Here is a 21,090-nt window from a genome sequence, read left to right on the forward strand (position 1 = left end):
TTTTCAGTTTGCTTTTACAAGCTGTGTTATTTTGGGTCTTCATGTACACTATCCTGGTATACCCAAGAGTTTCTAGAATATATTTCTATCAGTTTTATTAGTTACAGCTAAATTACTCTCTTAAAATCATTAATACCTGTTTAATGTCTGGCTCAGTGTTCTTGGGTGGGCAATTTTTAACCTCTCTCGGTCTTAGTTTCCCACCTGTAAAATGGGAATAGCATCTTCCATATGGCATCATGTGAGGACATGGATGAGGAGGGAGTGTCATACTGCTTAGCACCCAGTAGGTGTTTGGTGTGTGGTAGGTGGTAGGTGCTGCTGCTGTTTGTCCTGGGACCGTGGCCCCCCAAAACCTCTTCTACCCAGTTTTTTCCATTTTGACCCCTTAGCTTCTACTGTCCTGGAATCCTAGAATCTCCCATTGGAGATGAAGGGTCAGCCAATTTGGACTCCCACCCACAGCAGGTGCTCCACGTTTGGTCCAGGTTCTCATTTCCTCCTGCCCATGTGGCACTTGGGACGGGGCCCCTCACCTCGGTGCTTGCTAGGGACACTCAGTGGAGTCAGTTGGCTTAGGGCCCAGCTCTGCCATTTCCAGCTCTGTGATCTTGCGCAGCTCACCTCACTTCTCCCAGCCTCGATCTCCTCTTAAAAATTGGGGTGGTGGTAGTACATGGCTCCTTAGAATGGGGGATTTGGTGCGACTGTGTTAATTTGTGTAGTGTCCCCTTGGAAGCTCAGAAGACATGGCATTAAAGGGCAGTGGGAGCCCCATCAGGCCTAAGCTTTCATCCTGTGTTTGCCTCCCTGTTGCTGGAGAAACCACAATGCTGGCTTCTCACCGCTCCCTGTCTTGTCCTGGCTTGTGAAGGGAACCTGTGAGCCTGAGAGGGAAAGGGAGGGCGAGCCCCCCTCTAGGGAAGAATACAGAAGGTTCACAGACTCAGCCTGTTGGGAAGATGGGCAAGGGGAGCAGCAGTTGGGGGAAGAGGGAACTCAATGGCTGATAAACATATGAGTAGTTAGAAAAATGCAAGCTAAAACAGCAGGAGTCTTGCTGGCAAAGACTGGCCTGCCGCCCAGGGCCCTCCTGTTCTGCCTGTGGCCATGCACATCCACGCAGGCATTTTGTAGGTCATTTCAGCTCACAAACCTGGCCCAGTCATTCCTCCTCTTGGTATCAACCCTATAAAGACACTTACTCGGGCCCAGCCCAGCACCGTACATTGCTACAATGTTTGCAGTTGTGCAACCTGATGATGAACAGCCCCATTGCCCAGAGGCTATGCATGGGGAGAGGTTAAAAATGTAGAGTCATGCTGGAGAAAAGGCAGATTAGTGGTTGCTGGGGGCTGGGGGAGGGGGACAAAGAGATTACTTCTAACAGGTACAGGCTTTCCTGTGGGATGATGAAAATGTTCTGGAATTAGCGAGTAGTGATGGTTGCAGAACATTGTGAACGTACTATATGCCACTGAATTTTACACTTAAAAAATGGTAAAAGTGGCAAGGTTTATGTTTTGTTTTCTAAGATTTTATTTATTTGAGAGAGAACGTGCAAGCACAAGTTGCGGAGGGGGAAGGGCAGAGGGAGAGGCAGACTCCCTGCTGTGCAGGGAGCCCAATGTGGGGCTCAATCCCAGGAACCTGAGCCGAAGGCAGAAGCTTAACGACTGAGCCACCCAGGCGCCCCTGGCAAGGTTTATGTTATGAATGTTTAACCACAATTAAATTAATAATGCAATATGCCAAAAACCATTGAGTTGTGCATTTTAAATGGGTGATTTGTGATGGTATCTGAATTTTCATCTCAATAAAGGTTTGGGTTTTTTTTTTGGTTTTATTTATTTTTTTGTCAGAGAGAGAGAGAGAGAGAACAAGCAGGGGGAGCAGCTGGCAGAGGGAAAAGCAGGCTCCCTGCCGAGCAGGGAGCCCGATGCAGGGCTCGATCCCAGGACTCCGGGACCATGACCCGAGCCGAAGGCAGCCGCTTAACGACTGAGCCACCCAGGCATCCCTGTTTGTTTGTTTTTATTATTTATTTATTTATTTATTTATTAAAGATTTTATTTATTTATTTGAGAGAGAGAATGAGACAGAGAGAGAGAGCATGAGATGGAGGAGGATCAGAGGGAGAAGCAGACTCCCTGCTGAGCAGGGAGCCTGATGCGGGACTCGATGCCAGGACTCCAGGATCATGACCTGAGCCGAAGGCAGTCAGTCGCTTAACCAACTGAGCCACCCAGGCGCCCCCTGTTTGTTTGTTTTTAAAGATTTTATTTATTTATTTGACAGAGACACAATGAGAGAGAGGGAACACAAGCAGGGGGAGAGGCGGAGAGGGAGAAGCAGGCTTCCTGCTGAGCAGGGAGCCCGATGCTGGGCTTGATCCTAGGGCCCTGGGATCATGACCTGAGCCGAAGGCAGACGCTTAGTGACTGAGCCACCCAGGTGCCCCGGTTTGTTTGTTTGTTTTTGTTTTTTAAAGATTTTATTCATTCATTCACTTATTTGTTTTTTAAGATTTTATTTATTTGACAGAAGAGATAGCGAGACCAGGAACACAAGCAGGGGGAGTGGGAGTGGGAGAGGGAGAAGCAGGCTTCCTGCCGAGCAGGGAGCCCAATGCGAGGCTTGATCCCAGGACCCTGGGACCATGACCCAAGCTGAAGGGAGACGCTTAACGACTGAGCTACCCAGGCACCCCGAGGTTTTTTTAAATTTTTGAGTAATCTCAAGAGTCATTCACTCCACCCCCTGAGCCAGCCAGGTGCTTCTCAATTAAGCTGTTTTTAAAAAATCAAGTAATCCGGGGGTGCCTGGGTGGCTTGGTCGGTTAAGCATCCGCCTTCGGCTCAGGTCAGGGTCCCGGGGTCCTGGGATCGAGCCCTGCATTGGGCTCCCTGGTCAGCGGAGAGCCTGCTTCTCTGTCTCCCACTGCCTGCTGCTCTGCCTACTTGTCCTCTCTATCTCTCTGTCAAATAAATAAAATCTTTAAAAAAAAAAAAACTTAAGAAAAAAATCAAGTCTTTGGGGCGCCTGGGTGGCTTAGTCGATTGAACATCTGCCTTTAGCATGGTCCTGACCAAGCCCTGCGTCAGGCTCCCCACTCAGCGGGGAGTCTGCTTCTCCCTCTGCCCTTCACCCTGCTTGTGCTCGTTCTTTCTCACAAATAAATAAATAAAATCTTAAAAAAAAAAATTTAAAAATCAAGTAGTAGCACAAAAACATAATATGTTAACCGTTTTGGTAAAACCACCCATAGATCCTTCCCCCCGCCCCCAGGCCCCAAAAGATACTGTTTCTCTAGGTGTAGCTATATATAAATGCATAGAGAAAGGGTGGGCAGGACATTCATCAAACTAAACAGTGGAATGGGGTTTGGAGGTGGATTGAGGGGACTTTAGCATTACTGGTTCACTGAATATTTTATAATGAGATTGCAATTTATTTATGACTCTTGTAATTGGAAATACAAATTTTGGAAAAGGAAGAGAATCCAGAAGGGATGTAGACATCTGGGTTCATTGCTTAACCACTTGGCTCTCGCTGTGCCTTTCCTTGAAGGATTCAGAAAAGCTGATGGAGCAACAAGGAGCACTACTCAAACGGCTGGCGGAGGCGGACTCAGAGAAAGCGGTAACACAGCGCCCCCTGCCGGCTCTAGTGGTTTACGGGCGACAGTACACAGAGCAGCTGGCCCAGTGCCGCCGCGCCGGCGCCTCGCTCTGACGTTTGTTTGGGTCTTAATATCATGATCTGTAAGATGGGCCGATGTCCCCTATCCTGCCTGCTCCACTGGGTTTGTCTAGTTGATCACTTGGGAGCTTGAACACAACATGAGGGATATTGCCGCTGCTGCTGGGTTTATTAACTATCAGAGGCTGTTACTTGAATTGCCTTATTTGTATTATGGATTAAAAGCCATCAAAAGGTTCAGACTTTTTACTCAGCAATTCCAGTTCTAGGAATCTCTCCCAAGGCAGCACACTCCAAAGTCTGGTTCATGGAACCCTAAGTTCCTCACGATGTGAATGGGTGCCAGAAACAAAAGAAGGGAGTGATGCGAGGCCAGGTAAATTGGGAAATGACTGGCTGGCCTGTACAAAAAGTTCGCTGGGTTAACTCCAAAACCTTTTGGAGGACTTGAGGTATTAGTGCCCACGTGAGTCTCCAAGAGAGAAGGAAGATGGAGGCCACAGTTCCCAAGGTGTGGCCCTTGGCTCTTAGAGCCTCTCCGAATACCACAGTGGGAGATTTGGCAATGAAGGGGATAATGCCTAAATCTGTATCCCCAGCTTGAAAGGCTAGGAATCAAATCATGATACACCAGTAAATTGAAACTGTGAGCTGCTATTTCAAAAGAAGTAGAAGATATAATCACATTACGGTAAATGTTGTGGGATTGTACGTATGGAACAACATACGCATAAGACTTTTTTTTTTTTTTAAAGATTTTATTTATTTATTTGAGAGAGAGAGAATGAGAGCGAGCACATGAGAGGGGGGGAGGGTCAGAGGGAGAAGCAGACTCCCCGCCGAGCAGGGAGCCCGATGCGGGACTCGATCCTGGGACTCCAGGATCATGACCTGAGCCGAAGGCAGTCGCCTAACCGACTGAGCCACCCAGGTGCCCCCGCATAAGACTTTTTAATGTGTTTTAACAGTGTGGCTGGGGGACTATGGGGATTCTTTTTTTTTTATTATGGGGATTCTTTAGCATTTTTTTGTTTTTCATTGTTTTCCACAGCTAACATTACTTTATTTATTTATTTTTAACATTTATTTACTGGAGAGAGTGAGAGCGCATGTGTGAGTTGGAGGAGGGGCAGAGGGAGAGAATCTTGAAGCCGACACCCCGCTGAGTACAGAGCCTGCTGAGGGGCTCATTTCCACAACCGTGAGGTCATGACCTGAGCTGAAAGCAAGAGTCAGACACTTAACTGAGTCACCCAGGCACCCCTATTTATTTATTTTTTAATTATTATTATTTTTTAAGTAGTCTCCATGGCATGGGGCCCAACACGGGGCTTGAACTCACGACCCTGAGATTAAGACCTGAGCTGAAATCAGGAGTCGGACACTTAACCGACTGAGCCACCCAGGCGCCCCTCACATTATTTTAAATTGCAAGATCAATACCTGTCTGTCGTCTTAAATATTTAATACAGATGTTGGGTGCTTCCTGTCAGGATCTCTGTGACATGGGCTGGTGTGTTCTGGACCTTGGGCCCTGGTGGCCAGGCACTCACAGGAGTGGCTGTCCCCCCCTCCACCCCGGGCCCGGCTTCTTTGCCCTTTCCCGGGAGTTCATGACTGTGTGTGTTCTCTCTAGCGCCTGCTGTTACTCCTGCAAGACAAAGACAAGGAGGTAGAAGAGCTACTCCAGGAAATACAATGTGAGAAGGTACCATCCCTGACAGTTCCTCCTTACGAGCTAGTAGAGCTTCGTGTGTAGAGTGTGCACTGGAACTGGAAACATGCGTTCACATGCTGGCTCTGTCGCTTTGTCCATCTCTCCAAAGGCTCAAGCAAAGACAGCGTCCGAGCTTTCTAAATCCATGGAGTCCATGCGTGGGCATTTGCAGGCACAGCTCCGGTGCAAAGAGGCAGAGAACAGTCGCCTGTGCATGCAGATCAAGGTACCTGCCGGCGCTGCAGGTGGGGAAGGAGGGGCCGGGGCATGGCAGTCCCAGGGCGGTGAGCCACACTCAGGAAGGCTTTGCCCCGACGGTTTATGGGGTGCTTGCTGCCAATGCCCTCCTGCTTCAGAGAGACTCTGGGACAGTGGCAAGAGCAGTGGACCCTGGAGGCCCTGGGTGCCCTTCCCTGCAGTGATCGGGTTTGGTGCCTTGACCCAGCCAATCACTTAATCCCTTAGGCCCTCGGGTCTTGTAACTCCCCCCCGGGGAGGGAGTGGTCTCAAATGCTGCTTGCCCGGGCGAGCCAGGGACCCTCTGAGGTCACGGCTCTGCTGAGTGACTGAGAGATACTTCGGACCACAGTACTGGGAGTTGAAGGAAGATTTCGAAAAGAGAGTACTGTCCTAACATTCAGACCCAGTGGGTTCAGCGATCTGGAGAGGTGCCATGGGGCGCTGGGAATAGCCCCTGTCCCTGGCCTGCATTTGGAGAGCTCTGAGCCCCTACACAGTTGGTGACCCATTTTCTTTCTCCCTCTTCCTCACCCCTTCTTTCTGCTGGTCCCCTTTCCCCTCTCTCCTCTTCACTCTTGTTTCTCTCCACCCCCCCCACCTGCTTTTGGCCCTCCCCTCCCAGAACCTGGAGCGCAGTGGGAACCAGCACAAGGCAGAAGTGGAGGCCATCATGGAGCAGTTGAAGGAATTAAAGCAAAAGGGAGACCGAGATAAAGAAACCTTAAAGAAGGCCATCCGAGCCCAGAAGGAACGAGCTGAGAAGAGTGAGGAGTATGCTGAGCAGCTGCACGTGCAACTTGCTGACAAGGTGGGGGGCCTTCCCTGAGGGCGGCCGGGGGTGGAGGCTGGCAGCGCTGGCTGGGCTGTGATCAGAGGGATGCTGATGGTGGAAAGGGTGACTGTGCTGGGGGAAGGGGAGGCAGTGGGTGAGTAAAGGGTTAAAAGGGTGAAAGCAGGGTGGGCGGCTGGCTGGAGACGCTGGAGGGGACAGTTGAGCCTGCGTCAATATCGTACGTGGGAATGGTGGTTAAGGAAGGACGTGCAAGTAAAGCGCATGTGTGGTTGCTGGAAATCTAGAAGCTACAGCTGGGTTCGGTCACCCTTGGACTGTGGGGGTGAGGAACCATCCAGGGTGAGCCCAGCACCCAGCTCCCTCGGCCTCAGCACTGTCACCGGGCTGACAGGCACTGTTGTCCCATGTTCCCAGGATCTTTATGTCGCTGAAGCTTTATCCACTCTGGAATCATGGAGGAGCCGCTACAATCAAGTTGTGAAAGACAAGGGAGACCTCGAGCTGGAAATTATCGTCCTGAACGAGTACGTGTGTTAGGAGAGGGCATGTGAGCTGAGGGAGGGAAGCGGGTGCACAGGTGGAAGGGGCCTGGCAATGTGAGGTGGGGCCCAGCGCCCTCATGGCTGCTGTGTGGTCTTGCCCGTCAGGGGCTGCACTGTGGAGGGGCCTGGCTTCTCTGCTCACAGAGGGCTGGGAGCTGCTGGAAATGGCCCTCTCTTCTCTCTGTTGTCTGCCCGGTGATAGCAGCTGTTTTGCCCAGCATTCGGTAGGTCAGAGTAGGGGGCAAAAGTGGTCTCAAGTGGTAGGGGACTGAACTCACACCTTTCTCGCCACTGGGGACCAGTGACTATTCAGACATGCTCAGTGTCACCTATAATCATGTATTCATTCATCTGAAAAATATTTATTGAGCATCTGCTCTATACCAGGCTGTGTGCTGGCCTTTAGGGTCACCACAGAGACAAGACAGATGCATTCCCTGCCCTCATGGAGTGAACCCTGTGCTCTAGTAGAAAACACCAGGCTACAGAGACCCGGACTCCCAGGGTTCTGGACCGGTCACAGGGTTGCTAGCTGAGGAAGTGTCTTTTGCTGGATTCAACTCAATTTAGCAAACATTCGGAGAATCTGCTATGTGTCGGGCCCTCTGCCAGGTGCTACCTTCCCAGGGTTCTCTGGTAGGAGAAAACAGATAATGAGGGTAGAAGGGTACATGGTACAGAGGAGGGGGATTGGGGAAGAGAGGCTCTGAGGAGGGTAGTCTCAACTGGGTTTCTAAGGGTGAGGAGGAATTTGCCGGCTAAACCAACATGATGTGTTTGCTTGGGCCTACTCTGTGCTTAGCACGTATTTGCTGAATGAACTGTAACTGATCATTCCTGAGAGCACACACTATGTCAAGGTTCTGTTTCGGGCCTGTGGTCAAGATAAGCATCTGCGAGCCCAAATGCTGCTGTGAGGCCACAGTCTCTGTTGCTGGACTACAGCCTGCTGAGTGATGGGGGGAGGGGAAGGGGGTCAGGGCACGTGAGCACATGATTTCTTTCCCTTTGTGCCGTATGCATTCACACGCGTGAACAAGGGAGAGGGATGTCTGGGGGTGTCCCTGACCACCCAGCCTGGGAGTTCTGTCCTAACTTGAAGACCTGCTGGGCTAAGAGATCCAAGGGGGATCATGGAGAGTTGGGAAGGGACCCCATCTCTGGTTCTTGTCTTCAGGGCGTGTCTTGGCTTCATGGGAGGATCAGAACACAGAAGGCTTCTGGAAGGGGGGGTATGGGACACAAATCTAAAGGCTGATAGAAGAGAAGGGGGTATGTGGGAACGCGCCAGGGCAGAGCGGGGCAGTGGAGTAGAGTGGAGAATGGGGAGCAGACAGGACACCAAGAGGTGGCCCTGGGGAGGAACACTTGGCCCCACTCCACACAAAGACCTGGCTTCTCAGAACCCATGTAAGGCTTCTCTTTGTCTGCTCTTTGTCTGCGACATTCTAGCCGGGTGACAGATCTCGTAAACCAACAACAAACGTTGGAGGAGAAGATGCGGGAAGATCGGGACAGCCTGGTGGAGAGATTACACCGGCAGACAGCCGAGTATTCCGCGTTCAAGCTAGAGAACGAGAGGCTGAAGGTCTGTAGTGAGAGTGGGCCCACACTGTGGGCATAGGGCAGCAGGGCCCCTGATGGGGCACTCCGGATGGCCCCCAGAAATGACTCAGGGGTCTTCAGAGGGCCTGGAGGCAGCGACATGATTAAGAGGGCATGTGCTGGAGTCAGAAAGGCCTGGATTCGGGGTGCCTGGGTGGTTCAGCCAGTTAGGAGTCTGCCTTCAGCTCAGGTCATGATCTTGGGGTCCTGGGATCGAGCCCAACATCAGGCTCTCTGCTCAGCGGTGAGTCTGCTTCTCCTTCTCCCTCTCAAGTAAATAAAATCTTAAAAAAAGAAAGAAAAAGAAAGGCCTGGATCAAGTTCTGACCGCCTTTCACTAGCTGCAGGCTCTAGGCTAGGCGGTTTATCCTTTGTCACTGTGGTTTCTTGGAGGAAAGGAGGCTCTGATGAGAACGTGGTAATGTGTGTGAGACACTTAACATGAACACCCAGCCCGTGTGCGTGCAACACACCCGACTAGAGGTGGACACTGACTCCTGGGGGGCTGCTGCCCCCTTGATGTGCATCCATTCTCCCTAACGTCCCAACCTCCCAATAGTGAGTAGTTGTCTCTACTTTACAGAATAAGGAAACAGGCTTAGAGAGGGGTCACGTTTGTTGCCAGGATTTTGCCCCGGAAGTGTTGGCATTAAGATTTGAAGCCTGACCACTTGCTCCACACCCTCCCGGCACAGTAGAGGCAGAGGCACTGAGCAAGGTTCATGTTTCAGAGCCGGGTCGGATCTTTTTAGTGATCTGGACAGTCAAGTCTAGGTTTGTTTATTTTTTTATTTTTTTATTTTTATTTATTTATTTTATTTATTTATTTTTTTAAGGATTTTATTTATTTGACAGAGAGAGAGAGAGCACAAGTAGGCAGAACAGCAGGGAGAGGGAGAGGAAGAAGCAGGCTCTCCACTGAGCAGGGAGCCCGACGTGGGGCTCGATCCCAGGACCCTGAGATCATGACCCGAGCCGAAGGCAGCCGCTTAACCGACTGAGCCACCCAGGCGCTCCGGTTTATTTTTTTAAAGATTTTATTTTTAAGGGGCGCCTGGGTGGCTCAGTTGGTTAAGCGTCTGCCTTCAGCTCAGGTCATGATCCTGGAGTCCTGGGATCGAGCCCCACATTGGGCTCCCTGCTCGGCGGGGAGCCTGCTTCTCTCTCTGCCTGCCATTCCCCCTGCTTATGTTCTCTCTCTCTCTGTCAAATAAATAAAATCTTCAAAAAAAATTATTTATTTATTTAACAGACAGAAACACAGTGAGAGAGGGAACCCAAGCAGGGGGAGCGGAAGAGGGAGAAGCAGGCTTCCCGCTGAGCAGGGAGCCAGATGCGGGGCTCGATCCCAGGACCCTGGGATCCTGACCTGAGCCGAAGGCAGACGCTTAACGACTGAGCCACCCAGGTGCCCCTAAAAAAAATTATTTTTAAGTAATTTCTACACCCAACGTGGGACTTGAACTCACAACCCTGAGCTCAAGAGTCACATGCTCTACTGACTGAGCCAGCCAGGCACCCCTAGGTTTATTTTTTTTACTGCTTTATTTAAGTATGACATATGGAAAGGTACCCCATTCTAGACTTTTCACAAAGTGAACACGTTTTATCCATCATCCACCCTGATCCAAACCTTACTAGCATCCCAGTGACCTCACCCGCTTACAAACACCTGTGCCAAGGTGACTGTCGTCCTGACTTCAGTCAGCACAGGTCAGCTTGCCTGTTTTTGAATTCCATGCCTGGCTTTCATGCAGCGTTCTGTCTGTAAACGATCCATGCTGTGTGGCAGGTCTCAAGGTCCGTGCTGTCCAGTCTGCCGCTGTAGGATCACACCCTGCTACGTTTATCTCTCCTCTCAATGGACATTTGACTTGTCCAGTATCTTCATACATCTTCGCGTGCACCTATTTGGGGTATTTTTATAAGTTAAATACCTTGAGGTAGAATTGCAGGTCATTAGATGGTGAGCATAAATCCAGCTTTGGTAGATGTTGCCATAGAATAAGGCAGTTATACAAAGTTACACTGCCATCAGGGGTTTGGGAGAGGTAACAGTTGCTCCATGTCTCCTGGGGGACCCTTGGTATTGTCAGTCCTCACTGGAGACATTCTGGCGGGAGGGGCGGCCCCTCATTTGTTGTAGTGAGGTTGCTGGGAAATGAAAGGCGGCCTCCACGTCTAACAGGTGGTTAGGGGATCAGTTACAGTATGGATGCCTGTGGCATGTAATACAGTGTGGCCATTCAAAATGATGTTTGTAGAAGTATATTGTCTTAGATGATGTTCTCCAGGAAAAGTTTAAAACATTACAAAAATGTGATATAGAAGTGATGGTTTTTGTGAACTGTAGATACATATTTTTCCAGGTTTTTCCCCCCAATACTAATAGAGATATTCAAACACATACACATCCATTATTCTTTTTTTTTTATTAAAAGATTTTATTTATTCATTTGAGACACAGAGATACAGAGAGAGAGAGAGAGAAACCATGAGCAGGGAGAGAGGCAGAGGGAGAGGGAGAAGCAGGCTCCTCACTGAGCGAGGAGCCCGATGTGGGGCTCGATCCCAGGACCCTGGGATCATGACCTGAGCTGAAGGCAGACGCTTAACCATCTGAGCCACCCAGGTGCCCCCACATCCATTATTCTGCAGCTTGCTTTTCTCATTCACCCATATCTCATGGATATCTTTTTAGGTCAGGTTATTGTTTTGCTTTGTTTTGGTTTTGGTTTTTAGCTTTCTCTCTTTCAAATGACTGCAAATTGTTTTATTGAGATACCATGATTTCTTTTGTCCCATCTACTAAGGTGAGCATTTAAGTTGTAGGACATTTGTTGACCTGAGAAGTAGGTCAGGTAATTGTTACTTGCAAAAGCATGTTGCAAAGCAGTAAATACAATATAATCCTATTCCTGTTGAAAAAAAAAAATAAAGTATCTACTCAGCTACAGACAGATAGCCATAAAGCAAGGCATCAGGTTGGTTTTCCTTGGTGTTACCTCCATTTTCTTTTTCTTTTTTTCTTTTAAAGATTTTATTTATTTATTTGACAGAGAGAGAGAGACAGCGAGAGAGGGAACACAAGCAGGGGCAGTGGGAGAGGGAGAAGCAGGCTTCCCACTGATCACGAAGCCTGATGCGAGGCTCGATCCCAGGACCCTGAGATCATGACCTGAGCTGAAGGCAGATGCTTAACAACTGAGCCACCTAGGCGCCCCTTACCTCCATTTTCTTTTTTTTATTACCTCCATTTTCTTTAATGATTATGTATTGCTTTTGTAGTAAGGACAAGAAAGCATAAGAGTTGCTTACTTGCATCTACAGTTGACCCTTGACACATGGGTTTGAATGGTGTGAGTCTACTTATATGTGGATTTTTTTTTATAAATACAGTTTAGTACTGTATTTTTTTATGATTTTCCTAACATTTTCTTTGCTTTAGCTTACTTTATTGTAAGAGTACAGTATATAATACATATACAAAATATGTGTTGATCAACTATATATGTTATTGGTAAGGCTTCTGGTCAACAGTAGGTTGTTAGTAGTTAAGTTCTGAGGGATTCAAAAGTTATAGGTGCATTTTCGATTGTGTGGGAGGTTGGTGGCCCTAAGCCCTCCATTCATTGTTCCAGGGTCAACTCTTTATTCACTTGAGTTGCCCTGGCACCTGTCTGAGGAAAACTGCTGGTGTGGGTTTGAGTAGGTGGGTCTTCCCTTGGCTGGCCCCTCGGAGTGAGAGGTGAGGGTGGGATTGCCGCCTGCTTTGGGAACCTTCTTGTGGGTTACTCACTAGCTGCCCCCTCCAGGCTAGCTTCGCCCCGATGGAGGACAAGCTCAATCAGGCGCACATCGAGGTACAGCAGCTGAAGGCGTCAGTTAAGAACTATGAAGGGATGATTGACAACTATAAGAGTCAGGTAGGCGGCTGCCCGGGACGTTGACCTCTCCCAGGAAGGGTTGGCTGTAAAGGTGTTTTTCACCGAAACTCTGCCCAATCCTTTGCTGGCCCCCAGGTGATGAAGACCAGATTGGAGGCTGATGAAGTGGCTGCCCAGCTGGAACGCTGTGACAAAGAGAACAAGATCCTTAAAGATGAGATGAACAAAGAGATTGAAGCGGTACTGCTCCCCTTCCTTGCTTTCTTCCGCCACCCAATCCCATGTCTGTCCCCCTTGGTTGCCTGTGAGTCTCCCAGATTTGGACCAGAAAGATTGACGAGTTTTCTCATTGCTGGGCTGGTCCACAGTACTGTGCACGTGCGCTCCCTCTCTCTCTCTCTCTCTCTGTTGCTTTATTCCTTTTCCTCCTGGTTTTTTCTTTCTTCAGTTTCCTTAAAATAATCTCTCCTCCTTAGATCATCAAAGTGGATTCAAATGCTCAGATCTGCCAGGTCTTAGAAGTTGCCTATTTCGTTCTGCTCAACCCAAAGATGTGCCTCCCCTCCCCTTTTCCCCAGAGAGCCTTATTCTAGAGATAATGGGATCATCTTAATATTAACCTAGGAGAAGGGCTGAGTCCAGGCCCAGCCACTCATCTGTTACATAGCCTTAGGCAAGTCTTTGCCCCATCCAGTCCTCAGCCTCCTTGTTAACACAAGCATGGACTAAATCAGAGAGCTCTGACCTGTAGCATTAGGATTGCCTTCCTAGGGGCATTGGAGTTAGACTGGACCTTAATCCTGGCTCTGTCAGTTTCTAGCTGAGCAACCTTAGGGAAATGACTTTGCTCCTATGATCCTTAGAGCCCTTGTATTGGGAAAACAGCCCCCACTTTATAGGTCGTTGTATGAATTAATTGAGAGAGCCCTTTGCAGGGGGGGGGGGAGGTGGGGGGGGGCTAGGGGCCTGGTGTTTGCTATGTGATTGCCATTGTTATTCAATGACTAAAGGAGTGGCAGGCTCAAGGGCTATTTGGGGTCAAGTGTGTCCCTCAGAGAACAGCTGGAGGGGAGGCCTGTGGGGAGGGCAGGCCACATTCCTGCCTGTGGTTCTCACAGGACCCTTTTCCGGGGACTGAGGGCGGCCCTGCCCTAACTCCAAAGGACTCTGCCTGGCCCCACCAGCAGCAGGGCCCTTCCCAATGGTGGGCTTTTCTCTCCCACTCCAGGCCCGTAGGCAGTTCCAGTCCCAGCTGGCTGACCTGCAGCAGCTGCCCGACATCCTCAAGATCACGGAGGCTAAGCTGGCAGAGTGCCAAGACCAGCTGCAGGGCTATGAGAGGAAGAACATTGACCTCACAGCCATCATATCAGATCTGCGCAGCCGGGTAAGGGACTGGCAGAAAGGGTCCCACGAACTGGCGCGAGCAGGGTCCCGCTTACCAAGATGAGCTGCACACCCCCCCCAAGGGAGGACCACTTCCTTTTTCTTGGCTGCCGCTTTCTGAAAGGAGTGAGCTATCATCAGTGCTGTGAAATAAAAGTCTGGTGTGCCAAATGCCTTGTGTTTGCACAAAGTGATTGTAGTTATAGGAGCCGCCACTGTCCTGTGTTGCCCGCCCCCCGGTGCTCTAAGTCTCCTCCGCTCTGCGGCTGCGCTCGGCCCCCGGGGAGACACCCAGCCCTCCGAGTGCTCTTTCCCAACTTTCTCTTGCTTTAGCTGCCTTGCCCTACTCTTAGCTCCATTGCCTGAGGTTCTGACCCCAGAGAGGGCTCCCTTCCTCCCAGAAGCAGTCTGCCTCTGGGTTACTGGAATCCTGCCGACGGTGGAAGAAACTATGTGCCTCTCATCTGCAGTGGGACCTTGGGTGAGGCCCTTCCCTTCTCCTGACCTGCTACCTTGTAATAATAAAAGTAGCTGTCGTTTCTTGAGCACAGACTTTGCGCTCCAGTATTGTCTCACGTAATTCTCCCAGGAACGTTAAGATGTAGATACTATTTTCCCCCATTTTCCAGAAGGCAGCCCAAGGCATAGGGGCATAATTTCCCGAGGTCACAGAGCTGATACTTAATGAACAGGGTTTGGAACCCAGCCAGCTCCATCTGCTTCCCAAGCCCGTGTTCTCAGTCCTCTTAAGTTGCCTACCCTCTCTTGAACCTGAGCATTCTGAGGGCCTTTCGAGCCTGGTATCTGAGGCTTCTGCATACAGCAGCCCTCTGGATAACCTCTCAAACTCGCCAGCCTGAAAGACTTGCTGGGTTTCCTGTTGCCTTGCGTGCACTTGTCCCCATTCAGTGGGAGAATGAAATCAGCGGTGCCAGCAATGTAACTGGTAAAGCGCCGTGGCACGTCATGTGGGCCAGTTAAACCCACCAGCTGCTTCCGCCCTCTCATGTCTGCCCTGGATCCCATTGAGTGGCTTCTCCTGATCAAGAAAGCATCACCGTGGTTCATCGGGATCAAACCTGGCTTCTCTTCGTATGGGAAAAGCCTTCCCGGGAGTTGGGCCTAACCTGTCCCTCCTCTCCTCTCTCCTCCAGGTTGTGCGTTGAGACTTGGATGCCTGCTGAGGGCAGCATGCCCCTCTCCTGGGTGTGGATGACAGGTCCTAGGGGGAAGGGAGGGCTGCACCGGGAAGTTCCTTCATAAACAGGTCTGTGTTCCTGTCATTTTAGATCGAACATCAGGGGGACAAGCTGGAGATGGCAAGAGAGAAACATCAGGCTTCCCAGAAGGAAAATAAACAGCTGAGTCTGAAGGTGGATGAACTGGAGAGGTTAGAGGCACTTGGTCTCATCTCTGTCCTCTTCCTAGGACCTGAGACTTTCAGCCACTTAGCTGCTTTGGGCTTAGTGTGCAGAAATGTTTGAGGGACTCAAGGCCCTGGAAGGTACAGGGCAGACCTCAGAGGAAAAGCTGCTTCCATTGCAGTGGTAAGCATTGTGGGGGAGAGGAAGGCGGTCTCCTGACCGGGGGATGCTCCAGAACAGTGTGGTCACGTTCAGACCACCCACAGGCTCCACCGACCAAAAAGGCACACTTCACCCAGCAAACCAGCAGGACCAGTATGCGGCTGTTGGGGGGGGCATCCCCCCCTTCACAATTTGCTCTTTGTTTCTGACCCTCCTTCCCCAAGACCTTTCTGATCTGATTCTTCTGTTACATACGGACTGTTGGAGGTAGTCAGGGGAAGAGTACAGCTTTTAGAATCAGAAGCCCTGGCCTTGGGTCTCAGCTTGGCCACTTGTATTGTGATCTTGAGCAAATCCTTGAACCCTTTTGAGCCTCTGTTTACTCATCTTGAGAAGGGGATCAAAGGAGGGATAAGAATCTAGCTCATGAGGTTATTTTAAGTCTTCCATGAGGCCTTCCTCAAAGGCCTTAACACATTAGTTGCTATTATCCGCCCCCCGCTTTTTTTTAAGTATACTCCATGCCCAACATGGGGCTTGAACTCGCGACCCTGAGATCAAGAGTTGCACGCTCTACTGACTGAGTCAGCCAGGCGCCCCTACTATTATCCCAATTTTAAATATGAGGAAACTGAGCATGGAGAAAGGTAAAGTGACTTGCCCAAGGTGACACAGCTGGTATCTGGCAAAGCTGTGACGTAGGCCCCTGACTCTCCTCTGGAGCTTTTAAGCGTCTGTAAAATGAGGGCCGGAGCCTTAGTTTCAGAGCTGAAAGGCCTGGAGCCCTGGGATGCCATGATTGCCCAGGTGGCTCATGCAGCCTGCATGCTGGGACCTGGGCAAGCAGGTCTCCTGGGCCCTGCCACCGCTCTGCTCTGCTGGCCTCCAGTGTGCAGCTGGACTTAGCAGGACTTACAGAGCTTTCAACTGGTAGATGTTCTGGAAGTGCACTGGGGACCACGTGTGCATATCGGAATGGTCACTGCAGCCCGTGGTGGCTCACATCCGCGCTAGAGCGGTCCAGCTGAAGTCCCTTTGCTGAGGGGGCAGCCGTGAACAGAAGCCGAGGGCATGGGTTTTGGTGACGGACCAGCCAGCTGTGTTGACCTCGGGCCAGTGACTTTAGCTCTCAGTGCCTCAGTTTCTTCATCTGTAGAGTGGGGATAATGGTGACCCGTGTTTTTGTTGTTGTTTTGTTTTTTTGTTTTGTTTTACAGGTGGCAATTTTATCTGTCCTCTATAAATTCTTTTAAGGTTAAAATTTTAATTATAAAAGAATATATTTTAATCTTATTCTAGAAACTTCCTTCTCTCCTAACCATTCTCCCACATGCATAAGCAACAAATTAATTGCATTTGTGAAACACTGTATAACTTCTAAATTTTAAGTTCAGTACAAGGTGCTGTGTTTTGTGTGCTAACAGGCACACTCAGTCTGCCTGCCCTGCCCGCCGACTCTTCACACAGCCCTCTAACCGGCTGTCTGGGCTGCTCAGCTCCCTGCCGTCTTGCTGATCAGCAGGTTTCTTTGGTTTATTCCTGTGGTTCCTTGGAGACTCTTGGCGTGATGAGAGCCCCCGTCCAGGGGTGACTGGCAGCCCCCTGGCGGGGTGGAACAGGACAGGTAGGGGTATGAGCAGGATCTGATTAAGTGCTTTCACCTAGGAAACTGGAGGCAACCAGCGCCCAGAATATCGAGTTCCTACAGGTGATTGCCAAGAGGGAGGAGGCAATCCATCAGTCCCAGCTGCGGCTAGAGGAGAAAACACGGGAGTGTGGGACCCTGGCCAGGCAGTTGGAGAGCGCCATTGAAGATGCTAGGAGGCAGGTCAGTCTCGATTCCATTACTAACTAACTCTGTGACCTTGGGCAAATCACCTGACCTCTCAGCCTATTTTCCCATCTAAAAAATGGGCACACAGTAGTGGCACCTGCCTCTGTGGCACCTGCCTCATGAATTCGTTGTAAGGATCAAATGAGCAATTACTATAGAGGATTTGGCCCTTTATTCATGATGGCTTATTCAGTTGCAGCCTGTGTGGGACTCAGCCAGGTTTACCAGAGCTCAGGTGATGACTCATGGAGTGTGGGAAAGGGGCAGGTGAAGTGGGCTGCAGAAGTCCTGTAGTTAGCTCCTGCCCCGAGGCTCCTGGGAGCTGTCCACAGCGACGTGCAAGGGCCGTCCGTGAGACCGGAGCGGGAGTGGCCCAGGCTTCTCTGCCTGGCGTTGCCCAGGTGAGGTAAGCCAGCCACACCTCCGTGCCTTCTGGGCAGGTGGAACAAACCAAGGAGCACGCAGTCTCCAAGGAGCGAGCTGCTCAGAGCAAAATCCTGGACCTTGAGACCCAGCTGAGCAGGACCAAAACTGAACTCAGCCAGCTGCGGCGGAGCCGGGACGATGTGAGTCGGGCTGGAGGGTAGGGGGCAGAAGAGAAGGGAGTGGACTGAGATTTTAGCTTCCTGGGGCCTGCAGGGCAAGGTGTTTTTATGAATAGGATATGGTTTTATTTTTCTCAAATCACTTTCCCATCCCTTAAGGATATTCCATGCAGATCCCTTTTTTTCTTAACCGCTTGGTTAAGGTATCGTTTACATACCGTAAAAGTCACTCGTTTAAACTGTACGATTCGGTGGTTTTTATTATATTGACAGAGGTGTGCCATTATCGTCACAAGCTGAGTTTAGAATATTTTCAGAAAGAAACCCCATAGCCATCAGCAGTCCCTCCCATTCCCCCACCGTCAGCCCCTGGCGACCACTGATCAAGTCTCTAGGGATCTGTGTGTTCTGGACATTTCACACACTTGGCCCGTACTCTCATTCTCCCTCCTAGGCTGACCGTCGCTACCAGAGCCGGCTCCAGGACCTCAAAGATCGCCTGGAGCAGTCAGAGAGCACCAATCGCAGCATGCAGAACTATGTCCAGTTCCTCAAGTCATCCTATGCCAATGTGTTCGGGGACAGTCCCTACACTACCTACCTGACCAGCTCTCCCATCCGCTCCCGATCTCCTCCTGCCTAAGGCTGCCAGTCTTGGGCCAGGAGCCCGGATTGATGCCATGGGAACCGCAGAGGGGCCAAGCCATAGCTGGAAAGCCTCTTGCTTTCCTCTCTCTTCCACTGATGGAAGTGTGTTCAGGCAGGATCTTGTCTGAGCTACTGGCCCCAGAAAAGTCCCTAAAGCAACGAGGGGGTGGGGTGGGGGGGACAAGAACGACTTAGTTTTCTCTTTCTCCCCTCTGACAGAGTCACCTGATGGAAATTAATTACCTTGAGATGCCATAAATCTACTAATCTTAGGGTACCAGATTTTAACTCACCATGACTTTGCTCCTTCCTTCCCAGAGAAGATGATCTGGACTTTTTCTTCCAGTTCCCTCACAGCCCTCCTCTTTTGAGGAATCTCTCCCTTGGGTTTTCTCTTCCCTGAACCAGCAGGACCTATTAGCCCAAGGTCCTCACCACCCCTCCTGGGCTGTGAGCATGTTCATTTGCTGTTTTCTGTCATGGGTACGGTGTTTGCCCCGACGCCTCCCTCCCACGCCCGGAGGAAACCTCAAGTTCGAGTGTCCTTGGGGCCACCTGTCCCCAAGCACTTCACAACAGACACTGCAAGGCCCATGTCCAGTGGCCTCTTCAAAGTGTAATCCCAATCTCACTGATTTTTGTTTCTCTTTGCCAGGTTTCTATCTATGGAATGCATTTATTCTGGAAATATGTGTGTTGTTTTACAAGCTTTTATAATCAATATTTAAGGCTCCATTGGATGATTTCCTTTACCCACCCCTTCCCTTTTCTAAAAACGATGAAGGAAAATGCTGCAGGAGAGCCAGTAAACAAGTACTTGGTGCCTGGGACATGAGGCTTCCCATTTCATTTTGGCCCAGGTTGGTTCTTCCTTCCTTGTGCACCTTCTGCACATCATAATCCTGTGAGATGACTGGAGAACACACTTTGTATGGCACTGCTCAGTGTCAGGCGGGATGGATAGGATGGAGAAGACAGGATGTGTATATATTACTATTTTTAAAATGTCAGTTGGTTTCTTTTTCTTTTTATAAAGATCTTATTTTGGGGGGTGCCTAGGTGGCTCACTCGGTTAAATGTCTGCCTTCAGCTAGGGTCATGATCCCAGGGTCCTGGGATCGAGCCCGACGTCGGGCTCTCTGCTCAGTGGGGAGCCTGCTTCTCCCTCTCCCTCTCCCTCTGCCTGCTTGTGCTCTCTCTCTCTCTCTCTCTCAAATAAATAAATCTTAAAAAAATAAAGATCTTATTTTTAAAAAAATTTTTAAAGATTTTAAGTAATCTGTACACCCAACAGGGGGCTTGAACTCACACCCTGAGATCAAGAGTTGCATGCCCTGCTGATGGAGCCAGCAAGGTGCCCCTAAATATCTTATTTTTAAATAATCTGTACACTCAACATGGGGCTTGAACTCACAACCCTGAGATCAAGAGTTGCATGCTCTACCAACTGAGCCAGCTAGGTGCCCCGTTAGTTGGTTTCTGAATGACAAGATTATGGGCTATTTTTGTGCTCTTCACATTTTCCTGTATTTAAAAGAAAGAACAACACAATGCTTAGAGGGTGAATGAATGGGGTACTGTGCTGAACCCTAACCTTTCTGTTTTAGCTGTTATTGGCCTTCTGGGTGATCCAATCTTGTCCTCTCTATCTACTCTAACCCAAGGACAATGAACTCCAGAGAATTCCCCTATGTCCTCAAAAACAATGGGCCTACACAGTCATCTAGATTCAGAAAATCTCCTTCCCACCTCAAATTTTTGGACATCTGCAGTTTCCAGCTTTTAATTTTGCCAAGGGAGTTCATTTGAAAAACAAGCACCAGCTACCAGTGCCACAATTCGAAGCCTGTTTTCATAGCTTAATGATAAACTGACTAGAACTTACAATGTATGAGCGATCTTCCATGAAAGAACAGTTGGGGGCAGCCCTCTTGGGTCCTCTCCCTCTTCGGGAGCTTTGTACTATCACTCAATAAACTTTACTTTGCTGCCCACCAAAAAAAAAAAAAAAAAAAGTACAGTTGGCAAGCTTATACCAGTGTGGTACATACCTGCACAACTCATTTGTATTTTTGTAAAACTAATGAAAAATTCCTCCCACAGGGCACTGCTGTTTACAACGCTGGTGGGAAACACCTCTTTTGGAGTCTATTGCTGGGACTCTCTCAACGATGTTCTATTTTTCTTTGTAAAGTATTTTATTACAAACAGTCCAGAGAGTTTGTAAAAAAAAAAAAAAAAGAAAAAGAAAATGTTTATATCACTTCAAACTCCAGAGGGTGTTTCCTTTCTACCTCGAACTGAGATCCTATGAAATGGGCAAAAGAATTGCCAAAGCTATGAAGTCCCAGTTAAAGCTGGTTCCCAGCAATGGTGAATCTTATCCGACGTATTGAGATAGGATTCACATGCCATAAAATTCACCCTTTTAAAGCGTATAATTCAGTCATTTTCAGTATATTCACAAAGTTATGCAACTATAAACTTTATCTGGTTCTAGAACATTTTCATCACCCAAAATGAAGCCCATACCAGTTAGCAGCCACTCTCCCTTTCCCCTCCCCACAGCCCCTGGCAGTCACTAACTAAGTCTCTAAGGATATGTTTGTTATTCTGGACATTTAATAAAAATGAAATCATACAATATTGTGACCAGTGCTTTCAC

General features: G+C 49.4%; 1 protein-coding gene across 6 annotated transcripts in view; it reads left to right on the top strand.

The window, feature by feature from the left end:
- The window catches only part of ODF2 (outer dense fiber of sperm tails 2), a 33,717-nt gene extending 14,081 nt beyond the window's left edge, over positions 1 to 19,636 (top strand). For all 6 annotated transcript variants that reach the window (XM_045883261.3, XM_054509440.2, XM_045883262.3 and 3 more), the window contains 13 exons: positions 3,571 to 3,642; positions 5,339 to 5,410; positions 5,529 to 5,645; positions 6,282 to 6,467; positions 6,867 to 6,976; positions 8,447 to 8,582; positions 12,415 to 12,525; positions 12,622 to 12,726; positions 13,715 to 13,873; positions 15,162 to 15,262; positions 17,064 to 17,226; positions 17,673 to 17,798; positions 18,232 to 19,636. In XM_045883261.3, the coding sequence (XP_045739217.1) occupies positions 3,571 to 3,642; positions 5,339 to 5,410; positions 5,529 to 5,645; positions 6,282 to 6,467; positions 6,867 to 6,976; positions 8,447 to 8,582; positions 12,415 to 12,525; positions 12,622 to 12,726; positions 13,715 to 13,873; positions 15,162 to 15,262; positions 17,064 to 17,226; positions 17,673 to 17,798; positions 18,232 to 18,420 (1,647 nt within the window). In that variant the 3' untranslated portion in view covers positions 18,421 to 19,636. The remainder of the gene's footprint in view (positions 1 to 3,570; positions 3,643 to 5,338; positions 5,411 to 5,528; positions 5,646 to 6,281; positions 6,468 to 6,866; positions 6,977 to 8,446; positions 8,583 to 12,414; positions 12,526 to 12,621; positions 12,727 to 13,714; positions 13,874 to 15,161; positions 15,263 to 17,063; positions 17,227 to 17,672; positions 17,799 to 18,231) is intronic.
- Positions 19,637 to 21,090: the final 1,454 nt, after the last annotated feature.

Source organism: Mirounga angustirostris, unplaced genomic scaffold (assembly GCF_029215605.1).
Source record: "Mirounga angustirostris isolate CCGP_5_RB_7025 unplaced genomic scaffold, mMirAng1.0.hap1 SCAF_15, whole genome shotgun sequence".
Classification (NCBI taxonomy): domain Eukaryota; kingdom Metazoa; phylum Chordata; class Mammalia; order Carnivora; family Phocidae; genus Mirounga; species Mirounga angustirostris.